Genomic DNA, 12,038 nt, shown 5'->3' on the forward strand with positions numbered 1-12,038 from the left:
GATGTGATAGGACTCATTACAATCAAGTGTATGCAACTCATGATTTGCACCCACCATTAGGGGATACCCTTAACACAGAAAGGACAAGACACTATGAATCTCTTATGTTCAACCAAAATTTGGATTAGTAACAAGATTTCTATTTCCTTGTACAACACTCATCTCAATTCACTAAATGTATCCCAACATTGATTAGTGGAAAATTACATAACATCAATACAAAAGAATAGACAAGGAGATAGAAGCTAAATAGTGCCTTCTTAAAAAGTGAAACACTATATTGCACAAGCAACCAAACTAAACAGAGAGATGATTCGCTTATTCCATGAGTAAGTTAAAAAAACATATTTCACATGTTAACCATCTATTCTATGAAAATCTAATGGTTCACGTAATTCGAATTAGTCAGTAGATCTAAACCATTAGATTTTTATAGAATGAATGACTAACATGTAAAGTAGGTTTGTTTTAACTTACTCCTATAATAAGCGGATCCCCTCCCCTAAATAAATATGCCAAAAAGTAAATGAATCCATAATCACAACTTGAATTCACAGAAACATTCAGATAGAGCAGAGCCTCTTCCCATGACAAAATCATCTCTGTGAAGCTTCCACAAGGCTTGCATCAAATCCTTTCCCTTCAAACCCTGTGAAGTTAATTCTGCAAAACCTCTCCTACTCAAAAATAGAGTCTTATACAACCCTTTGAAAGCTCTCATTGCTGCAACCATCTTATCCATGTTTCCAAAATATGTAGCAATATATGAATCACTATTAATAGATACATAGTAATCTAAAGCAGCTTTTGTATTACCATGCATGCTTGTGAACTCTTCATCACTTAGAAGACTAGACTTTGTGAATATGTTTGAGTAGGTATATGTTAACCCTTCGATTTCCATTAAACCATCTCCGGCCGCAAGGTATATGTTTGTTGTCAATGAGACGGAAAGAGCTTGGAGTATTAAAGCTGTCTCATTAGGTGTAAGGGGACATTTCCCTCGTTGTCTCCAAATGTGAGCTACCTCTCCGGTCCATGGTTTTCTCTCCGCCATTAGTTGCCCGTGTGCCACTTCTATGGCTTTCAATGAGGCAGGAGAAAGGCCAGGGTACTCGCACTGGCTGTAAGCAACCATGTCCGGTTCGAAACGAAGATGAAGAGACAGAAAGGGTTTAGGTATTGCGTCTAGAAGCTTTGATGCTTTCATTTCCAAGGATCTTGTTAGACGTAATGCCTTGTAACAGGCTTGGCAGAGAGCAGCTTTTGCATACAAAGGATATCTGCGAAGTTAGAAAAATTACAAAAGTGAACGAAATGCGGCAAAAGGTAGAGGGCATGAATAAATATTGTCTCAATTGCCCTTTTCGTCAGCAGTTTCTTCTTAGTGGATGTTGAATAACAATGCTTCTATTTTGTTCTCTAATTTAAGCTACTTTGGTTTCATTAAGATTGGAGTTACTTGCATTGACATCAATCACATGAGAAATGAAATATTACAAGTCAATTGAATTATTTTCACCAACATTAAACACAAAATATTAGACGTGAGCAGTGGACCAAACCTTTCGGATAAGCTCATAGCTAACATATATGCTACATACCGTTGTTTACAATTTGGATAATGGATCATGACAAAGGCTTTCAGGAACAAACTGACTTTTACTAAACACGATGCAAATATATTATTTACCCATCGTAAGCATTGGCATAATAAAGTAAAATCCGCTATCAAAACCGGGAAAGGAAAAAATGGAAGCAAAACCATAGTCAACGTGAAATTCTTTAAATCAACAAAATCCACGGTTTTTCATTTTAAGAGCAATTCATTTATGGTTTTAGAGCTAAAACGGAGTGCGTTAATGAGTTATGACACAGTAGTAGATAGAAGTGAGATGCATAATCATACCTGTCTCTTCTTTGGGACATTGCTGGTGTGATTGAAATGTATTTGTGTTCTAACAGAGATGGAAGAATACTTTCAACATAATCAAATTGACCTTTCCGTTTGCTACAGTCCACCCGGACAGGTTCTTTTGATGCAATTTCGGGTGGTAACTCTTTGACAACTTTGACAAAGCCATTCATATTTTCAATAAAGTAGTCTACATCATATACATCTGCAAAACCACTGTAATGGAATCAAATATTCAGAAGCACTTTAGAACAATAACAGTATTACACAAATCGAAAGATAAATTACCTTGTTTCGTTCCAATATGTAGCTACTTCAAACTTCGGCAGCACAAGGGTTGCATTTAACAGACGCGCAATGCCCACACCATCACAGAACTGCAACCATTTAGAATTTATCTCAAATTTAAAAAAAAAACTTCTAAAAAAAGTATTGAACATTTTCAAAGGTTCTCGAGTTGAAATTCAATAGTTTTCTTCAACTACTCACATCTCTTCGCATCTGGTTGAGGCCTCCATAACAATCCACTCTGATATATCCATTTGGTTCTAACGGCAGAGCTGCAGCATTTCAAGAACAAAACTATAAAAACCAAAGCAATTGTCTGCAATGAAAGCCAATTACCGTTGACTCAAAATAAAATGCGAATTAGCAACCCTCACCCTAACACAACTTGGCCTCATCTCCATTCCAATTGTATTATCAAAATTCAGAATTCTTGAGTTGCACACTCGCACTTTCAAGTTCCAATAACAATGAAAAGTCGAACGACCCAAACTTATGCCCTAAATTCCAACTATTTACTGAGTTTGTGAAATCCAAGTATAAGCTATTGCCATTCTATATAATCTCCAAAACTCAAGGGTCTTGCCGAATCAATAAAAAATAAGTTTTTATTGGAAAACTAAGGACATGCTAAATAGCTTAATTAAGCACTTATTCAATAAGATCTATTGAAGTAAGCTAAAAAGAATTATTTTCATGAATTTTTCGGATAAGCTTACTGAAGTAATCTAAAAGGAGCTTACAGAAAGGTCATAAACTATTTTAGTAAGCTTATTATCATAAGCTATTCTTATAAGCTCAACCAAAACCCACTAAATAATCTACTTCTTAGCACCATTTACCAATAAAATCTTGCCTTATATAATTCCTTGAGGAGTGGGCAATGATTAGCATTTGCCATACTTACTTACAATGAACAATTATAGTTATCCCTATGAGACACTAAATGAATATATAAGTAACCACAAAAGTTCATTCAACCAACAAGGCATTGCTCTAGTAGTGTAAGATCCAGCTAATTCCAAAAGACCAAAAGGTAAGAGTTCGATTCCTTTAAGCAACACTTGTTGGGAGGACAACCACAAACTCAAAAGAGATTAGTTCTTTATCCATAGAGTGAGGAAATACCCTTAATAGTAACAAAAAAGTTCATTAAATTAAAAAAACAAATTTTGAACCTCCAAGGCATGAAGGTTGGAAGAACAAATATGATATAATTGTAAGAAACATGTACCTGTTTGATGCCCTTGGAGCCACCAATTGCAAGGTCTCCATTCCACAAGTCTCTTCACATTCCATATATCAACTTCCCCTCTTCACAAACACACACATACACACCAAATTCATATATTAGTAAAATTCAAAATTGAAGATACCCAGTTCCCAAAATCAAAACTTTTTGGTAGATTCAAACAAAGTAAAGGGAAAAAATGATGGGAAATGAAGTTGAGAACTTACAGTGAAGGTTGTTGATTTTGGGAGAAAAGGGAAGGAGGAAATAATAGAAATGCGAGAAAGAGGAGAAGAGAAAGAGTGACGATGAGAAAAGTGAAGAAAGGTCTCACAGAGAAAAGGATCATTTGATTTTTCCACAGAACTTGTGATTGATTGATGAAGATGAACACTTTCTATTTGTGATTTGGATTTGGATGGAATGAGTGTAAAAATATGAAGTATGGATCTTGGATTTTTTAATTAAAATTAACATGAAACTTTAAGAACATATTTTTTTGGGGTATTATATCCCCTCTCAACTATTGAATTAATCTTTTCTGAATATATTATTATCTCTCACCAAAATTTTTCTAGCCATGCATTACATGTAACAATCGCAACCACACGCGGTAAAATCAGAAATTTATGTTAAATTTGACTAAACAATCAAAACTTTGAATCAATAACATCCTAAATTAATAGGATACAACGACAAAATGTTTCACCCCAAAATTTGAAGCCTAAGTGATTCAACTAAGCAATAAAAATTCAAAATAAAACTTCAAAAATAGAAAAGAAATGCCAAATATAGTTTTTTTTTGGATTTTCAGGAGAGAATTTTCAGACAAAGTATGAAAAGTTTGATAGAATGAATTTTTCTACCCCAAAGGCATATAAAATTTGTCTAATCTAATAAATAGTTCAAAAATTATGCCAAAATATAATTTATCAAAATACTATACAAGGAGCCCAAATTCCTATAGTGATGCACTACATACTTTCTGTTTGTCATTTTCCATGTCTATCCCCATATTTGATGTTCTCATGAATGGCCTCCCCAAAATGTGAGATATTTCTACATCTTCAGAAATGTCAATGACGACGAAGTCAGTAGAAATGAGAAATCTGTCAACTTTAGTGAGAACATCTTCATCAAGTCCTTCATGATATTTTATATATTCACTAAATGTTAGTTAAACATATAAGTTTATGACTATAATTAAACAAAAGAGCAAATAAATGAAAGTTAGTCAATTAAATTACATCAAGAATGTTGTGAGTAGCACGTGTGCAACTCAGATTGATGATTGAAGGAACATCGCCTTGTTGATGCCCATCATGTTTCTTCTTTTTTATTGCACTTTCAAATAAATGATGTTCACATGAATCAAATTCTAAATCTTTTGATCATTTGATAAGCTAATGAGATTTTATATCACTAGATCAAACTTTTGCTGATCTTTAAAACATATTTGAATCCAATTTAATGGTGGATATAATAAATAATGAGTGGTAACTAGAATTAATTAATTTGAGATTTGGGTCACCTCTTTTCTGTAATGTTTTTTATACTAATAAAACTTCCTATTTATTTTGTTAGAGATGGGTAAAGAAGGAAATTTAGACTTGAAAAAAAGCTTTAAATTTTCATGTTTTTCTTTTTAAATTATTAATATAGTCAAGTTTAGTTTTAAGTGGAAATTATACGCATACTCCGAAGTTTTAGTAAAATTATACAAAACATCTCTCCCTAATCTACACTTACACAAATCCCATACTTTATATACATATATTACATTAACTAGTCATGCAAAAGTGATAATCATAATATTTTAAACAAAAAAGGGCGATATGTAATTAAATTAAACAAAATATGGTATGTTATTTAGACAAGTCCAAATAGTATATGAATTAACACATCATTACTTTTATTTCGTTACAATATAATACAAGAGTGATTTAAACAATGTTTTCTTATAATTATTGATGCATTTTGTAACGAACCAAAAATATTGAAGAAACATTAACTCTTATACTATATGAATATGTCTCGACAATATACCATATTTTTTAACTTAATTACACTCATCACTTTTTTAATTTAAAAAATGACATTTATTTCTCATGCAATGAAAATTACTGTAACACATGTATATAAATAAGGGTAGTTTATGAATGTATATGAATGATTTGTATAATTTTACTAAAACTCAAACATGTCATTGTAATTTACTCTAGTTTTAATAAGTGAGATTGACTACTGAAAATTCTAATATTATTGTTATTTTCTTCCATTTATTTACTCATTTCATTAATCTTGTTCATATTATTTCTTTCCAGTTTCTCAATTACTCGCTAGCTCAAACTTAAAAACATTAAACTTTATCTCACTTTAACATTGTTCAACCTAATTAAGAAAATTAGATGATCATTAATGACCTTGGATATATGCACATTGTAACACCATGAATTTTCTGTATATGTTTTATTAATTATTTATTTTATCAATGATTAATTTTAGAAATTAATAGCTATGGATTTAGGCTAAACCATATTTGAGTGTTAGTCTTGTTTTGTGATTTTCTATTTTGTGGCAAATTTTTGTAATTTTCTATGATGAAAGGTTTTTGAGCTGCTATCGGGCCCAAATTCGCCCGTATTCGGCCCAATAACGTGTTTTTGAGTTCCGTAACTTAGAATCGAACTCCGATTGCGCCATTGGCTTCAAAATATTATTTCGAGTCAAGATAGACATCAAGTTCGTCCAAAACACATTTCTAAATATTTTTCACTCTGAATTCCGTGTTTCGAAGTTCTATCCGACCGAGTGTTAGCCAAAAATACTCAGGCATGGTTTAATCGAGAATGTTTCGCCGAAAATATCACATCACTTTCATATAAGATGTTTGCTTGTTAAACAAGCAAAAATACATATACTCTTACACAAAATCCCTTAAATCACTCATCTACATTTTACACAATCAACTTTTTGGAAGAAACCTTTGGTCTTTACCCACTCCAAAATCTAATTTCTTTTCTTTAAAAGAGTCAACCCTAGCTTAGAAGAAACCCTTGACATTTTCATTTCACTTTGCATTTTCTAAAGAACTCTTAAGGTAGTTCTTCATAGTTCTTCATGGTTCTTCATTTTGATTTCTTCATCTCTTAAGATCTAACCATTAGATGTTTATGAATTTTAGTATGATGTTTATATGTATGTTATTAACATTTTCAATCGTTGAAATGTTCTAATAATCCTCCAAACTCTTTTTATGTTCAAAACTCTAAATAAATATTTTCTTGAACTTAGAAAGTTATTTTGAAACCATGAACTCTTTGTGTTCTTGGGGCTGTTTTTAATGTTTAAAAAGTTTGTATGTTTATTGGTATTTGAACATAGTTAAAGGTGATGATTTGTATATCAAAGGAACCTTTAAGGAGTTTTCTAACCATGCAAAGTTTGGATTTTTCCGCTTGTTTTTTGCTTGAAAAAAACCATAGCATTGGACAAGTTTAAAATAATATATTTTTAATATTGATATTTGATTGTGTTTCAAATGAGATAATTTTGTTATCAAAGAAACCTTTAAAGTGTTTAATGAGAATTTGAAAGATCAAAACTTTCCTTAGCATTAGGTCTAAATCATGGCCTATATGTGTTTAGGAAAAATGTAGTTTCTAACTTTGAAATCCAAAATGTTTATGGATGAGTATTGTGAAAAATTGTTGTTTTAAAATATTATGAGTTAAAATTTTGATTAGTAAATAATATTCTTTGACTTCCAAGTTCAAGTAATTATTTGGGATAAAAGATGACTTATAAAAGTCTTGACTTTATAAACTTAAAGTGTTATGAAGTAATGGATGATTGATTTGTAATAGGATGAACATTAATAAGGTAAACTTACTTTAAAGTGATAAGTGTAACATAAGAAATATTGATTTTAAATGTTGTTTTAAGTATGAGATCAACATTATCAAGAATGTGTTGAAATAACCATGGAAACCTATTATGCAAAATATGGAATCTACTTAAGATGACTTACTTTAAAATGGTAAGATCATCCTAAGAGATATTGATTTAAAAAATGTGGACTTGGATTAAAAAACTTACCTTAAAATGGTGAAGTATGGTTTAAAAAGTCTCCATTGAAATATAAATATATGAGGTGATAAAAATTTAAACTTTATTAAAAACTTACCTTGGAAAACGTTGGAAATCGGGAACAAGACTTTCGACGATAAAGGATGATTCAAAAATATCAATCTTGGACCGGATGGATGAAAGTCGTTGAGTTCACAAATGAATTAAAGTGTTAAACAATGTCTTTACTTTAGGGTTATCATGTAAAATTGGATTCGCAAATCACTAAATTGTTTTCGTGTGTTTAGTTTCGAAGTTGGACGACCAACCCACTCTTACATAAAGGAAATCAAGCACTCGACAATCTAAGGTGAGGGAGGAGAATACATCGTGACGTAGTGGTGGTCGAATATGACACATGGATCTCCTAAACTATCTCAAAAGTTTGGAGTTATATTTGTGTATTAAGAAAAACAATACTTAATCTAATATTTGCGTGCCTAGATTTTGTACGGATAATTTCTTAAGTTGTATGCTTAGGATAGCTTAAAATATCAAGTATTGGGGTAGTTATCCACGAAGGAACCCCACTCGAGAAACTAATACACGCAGGGATCGAAAACAGTTGAGATTTTCGATCCAATAGCTTAAAAGGGTGAGGAAATAGTCCTAGCAACTGGACTACCCTCGCTTGGGCGAGCCAGCCTCACTTGGGCGAGGGAGAAGCAGAGGAGGAGGCTCCAATTGGCGCTTGGGCAAGCCAACCTCGCTTGGGCGAGTGATTCTCGTCTCGGCAAGAGCCAGGTAGCCAGTTTGGCCTATTCTGGACGGTATTGGGTGTCCGAGCGATCGTACCTCGCCCAGGTGAGGACCAGACAGGTATTTCGACCAATTTTTGATAGATTTGTCGCTTGAGCGATAGTCCCTCACTTGGGTGAGAATTGATTCTGTTTTGATGAGTTTGTCGCTTGAGTGACAGTCTCTCGCTTGAGCGAGAGACACACAATATTTTTGAGTGTTTATGATTGTTTGATTGCTTAGACAATAACCCTAGTTTGGTTGTGAAGTGTATTTACACTTGGGAAAGACCGTGGCTCAAATGATTGAGGCTGGTTCCCGAATCGACAAACTTATACAAGTACCTTTATTCTTGCGCCTATTTAGGACAAGGTTTCCGACTGTGATGTCGTGATTAGGGTAATGCCCAAAAAGGATTACATGATACCATGCAGCAAGGTCGTATGACCGTAAGAGGCTTGGTCATGTAGTCCTCCAAGATATTTAGTGATGGTTCGTAGTGGTAAGGATGTTATTCCTCTATTACGTGATGATGTAAGACATGGTCCCACAAGAAGCATTCTTTAGGGAGATGTCTTAGGTTGGACTGATCATATAAAAAAATGATTAAAATATTTAATCGGCTAACCTCAACTAGTATGCATACTCATTACGGATAATGAAGTAGTGAAGAGGAAATTTACGGAAGATGAACGAGCCTCGGGATGTTGAGAGGGACGACCATGGCGGTGGTTCGTCAACAAAGTCTTGATGGAAAGTTTAGGTGAGACGAGTCCCTTGTATTCCTGTATGAGGTATTCTGTTGGATCGGACAGTTCTCACAGCGCAAACTAGACGATCTCTAACAATCCCTTTTTGCAATCAGGATCGATGAGAGAGATGCCCCGAAAGTGTTTGATACGACATCGTCCTAAAATGGACAGTTCTTTGGAACAAATCGATCATATATCCTTGCGAGGAATAGTTTGATTCGTTCAAATCGGGTTGTTATGGGACTTGCACTCTCGGTTATTTCCGAATAGTTTATTGGGAGGATATTGATGTAAGGATGAATGAAATAAACATAACATTCGTACATTGACCTTGTGGATATTGATTATCATGATTTGAGTTATAATATCATTCATCATTTGCATCTATGTATGTGATATATATATTGTGTATGTTAGGCGTGTCTGTCTGGATGTGATATTTTGTGGAATGTCACGCTGTCAATGAGTAATATTCATTAGATGTCTTACTCCCTTTTCTTTTTGTTTGTCTTCGTGGATCGTTCTGCCAGGATTCGGAGTTACCGCTTCTCGATGTCCCAAGAGGGGCATGAAGGATTGAGGGAGACCGATACACCTATACAAGCCCTTGTGGCTTAGAGTTAGAGATGGTATGCCATGGATCTTCGATTCGTTTTCCATACCATCATGAGGAGCTGGAGGCTTCCTTTACCTTGCTTGCTCGGAGGTCGGCCCCTGCTGTGCCATCGACTCAGTCTGTGACCCCTCAGGGACCATATGCTGCACGGCCTTCAGGAGGCGATAAACTTGGAACGACGTGATCAATTCCTCAGTATAGAGGAGAGCCGCTCGATGGACGATATCATACCTCTAGGCGGATGCAAGGGTGGTGACTCTGTCACAACATTCATCATATGACCCAGAGGAGGAGATGGCGGCGGAGGAAGATGAGCTAACAACTGAAGAGGATGACTGTAAGAAGTTAATCAATATCGAGGACTTCATTGAGGTTGTCAACCTCTGCTCCGACTCTGATATGGAGGAGGACCCGAGCGAGTGTTCCAGCACACCCGCAGTCACTCGGCTAGCCGCTAGGAGCCATTTCCATTTCTATTTTGCTTTTTGATTAGGGTACCTATGTAGGGTATTTATTTTTGAGTAGTTTTATTTGGGCGACGATTAGATTTTCGCCTTGTATTTCGTACCAACATTTTTCGATATTCTAATGAAGTATTATTCGAAGTTATATTGAGTTATTTTATGTTACCATTAGGTAACAGTTTTTGATTTTCTGCATTGTATATTATTGAAAGTGATGTTCTGAAAATGAAACGAATTTAATGAAATAAATTTAATATGACTTCATTATTCAAAATTTCTTTTACCCATTTTAAGTAAGATTCTTGGAGTAATTTTTAGGACGTTACGCACATGACAATACCATATATGTAGGGAGATGATATTCTCTAGTGCTGAAGTGGATAATACATAAAAAATAAAAGGAATAAAAAATAACACATTTCCTCTCGGATATGGGAAAATATTCTAATTCCTAATATAAAACATATGTTTTTAATGACGAATTGAAGTTCTTCACGACTTCAAGATACAAAGTTCATAACGTTCAATTCCACTTATTCAAGTAACCCCTTTGGGTAAATAATGTAAGAAATTTTGGGTTAGACATGTAATATTTAAATGTGTTTAGAGTCATTATTTTATGTAGTCAAATTAAAGTGATCTGATTTATGTAAGGTATATGACTATAGACATAATTATCATGGAAACCATTGTATAGATACCTAAAGTCTTATTTATATTTTATGATGGAGAAAATTGATATAAGAAATCAAGTAGCATCACTCTCGATAGAAGGGTATGCACTTCTTATAAATAAGTGGTTATGATCCCCAATTGTAGACAATCTTATGAGACAAATGACATAAGACACAACTGGAAGGCTAAGAGTGGTCTACAATTGGAAGGCCAAATAACCTACATGTTCTATATGAACATGCATTTGCATACAAGGACAAAGGATATGAAGTTGATGAATACATGATGAAGGATGATATAAAGTTCAATTCACCATATTCTCTATGAATATATTAAGGTACATTTCCGCTCTAGTTTTATCTATATTCTTCTTGATGATTTGACATGAAAGATATTGGATATATATGATGATAATGTTCATCATCTGTAGTATATTATACATATTTAAGTATAAAGTCTCCCATAATAATTAAAGTCTATCTTAAAGATTTTTTCTTACAAATAATAGATGAAGAAGCCTTATATTGAGGTTTTCCTCTTTAATATGGTTGGCTAGTTTCAGTTCCACTTTAGTTGTGAACGTTTTGCCTGAGATGGAGGATGATCATGAAAATATATTTTTTAAATAAAAATAAAACATGCTTGACCTTTGATGAGCAATATATTACACACTATTCATAACCTTTGATGATTCTTGGTGCCTAATTGACTTTGTTTCACATGATTTATTATTTTAGACTTTATTGGACTAATATTCCTAAAATGAGTTAATTTGGGATTATTTGGCCTGATTAAATCTATTATCATTTTCAGATCACATTTGGCACCAATGGCATTTTGGGCATTATGGAAGTCGAGGATATGTGTTGAAGTGAAGATTGTATTTTGAATTTAGGAGTTGTTTTTATTGTAATTTGGCTTTGGGCCCATTTTTAGGCCCAATTCGGTTTATGTGTGTTGGAGGGGTTAAATTCGGATTCCCCACTCCAAACACACACACTTTTACTTTGCCTCACAAAAACAAAAACACATTTTCTGTTTTTCCTCTTTGTGCTCTGCTAAGATTTAACTCTTTCTTCATTTTCTCATTTGCGATTTGCTCTTCCATTGCCATGGAAGGCTAAATTTCTGGACTAAGTTCCTTTGGTAATGTATCACAACTCTTGAGGTTTTGTTATTAATGCATTTTCGGTTTCTTTATTGTTGATTTCTTCTATCTTATTTCTGAATATGG

The 12,038-nt window shown here is 33.6% G+C and overlaps 1 protein-coding gene across 2 annotated transcripts; it reads right to left on the reverse strand.

Moving 5' to 3' along the window:
* On the reverse strand, positions 101-3,886 carry LOC109357277 (uncharacterized protein At1g04910). 2 transcript variants are annotated; one of them, XM_019601114.1, is made up of 7 exons: positions 3,659-3,886; positions 3,435-3,514; positions 2,405-2,475; positions 2,204-2,292; positions 1,910-2,131; positions 508-1,283; positions 101-302 (listed from the first exon to the last, which is right to left on the reverse strand). In XM_019601114.1, the coding sequence occupies exons 1-6, from the start codon at positions 3,778-3,780 to the stop codon at positions 539-541; spliced, it is 1,329 nt and encodes a 442-aa protein (XP_019456659.1). In that variant the 5' UTR covers positions 3,781-3,886; the 3' UTR covers positions 101-302; positions 508-538. The 2 variants fall into 2 exon arrangements, with proteins under 2 accessions (XP_019456659.1, XP_019456657.1); XM_019601112.1 differs by having other exon boundaries at positions 101-297; positions 503-1,283.

This window comes from Lupinus angustifolius, chromosome LG09 (assembly GCF_001865875.1).
Source record: "Lupinus angustifolius cultivar Tanjil chromosome LG09, LupAngTanjil_v1.0, whole genome shotgun sequence".
Lineage (NCBI taxonomy): Eukaryota > Viridiplantae > Streptophyta > Magnoliopsida > Fabales > Fabaceae > Lupinus > Lupinus angustifolius.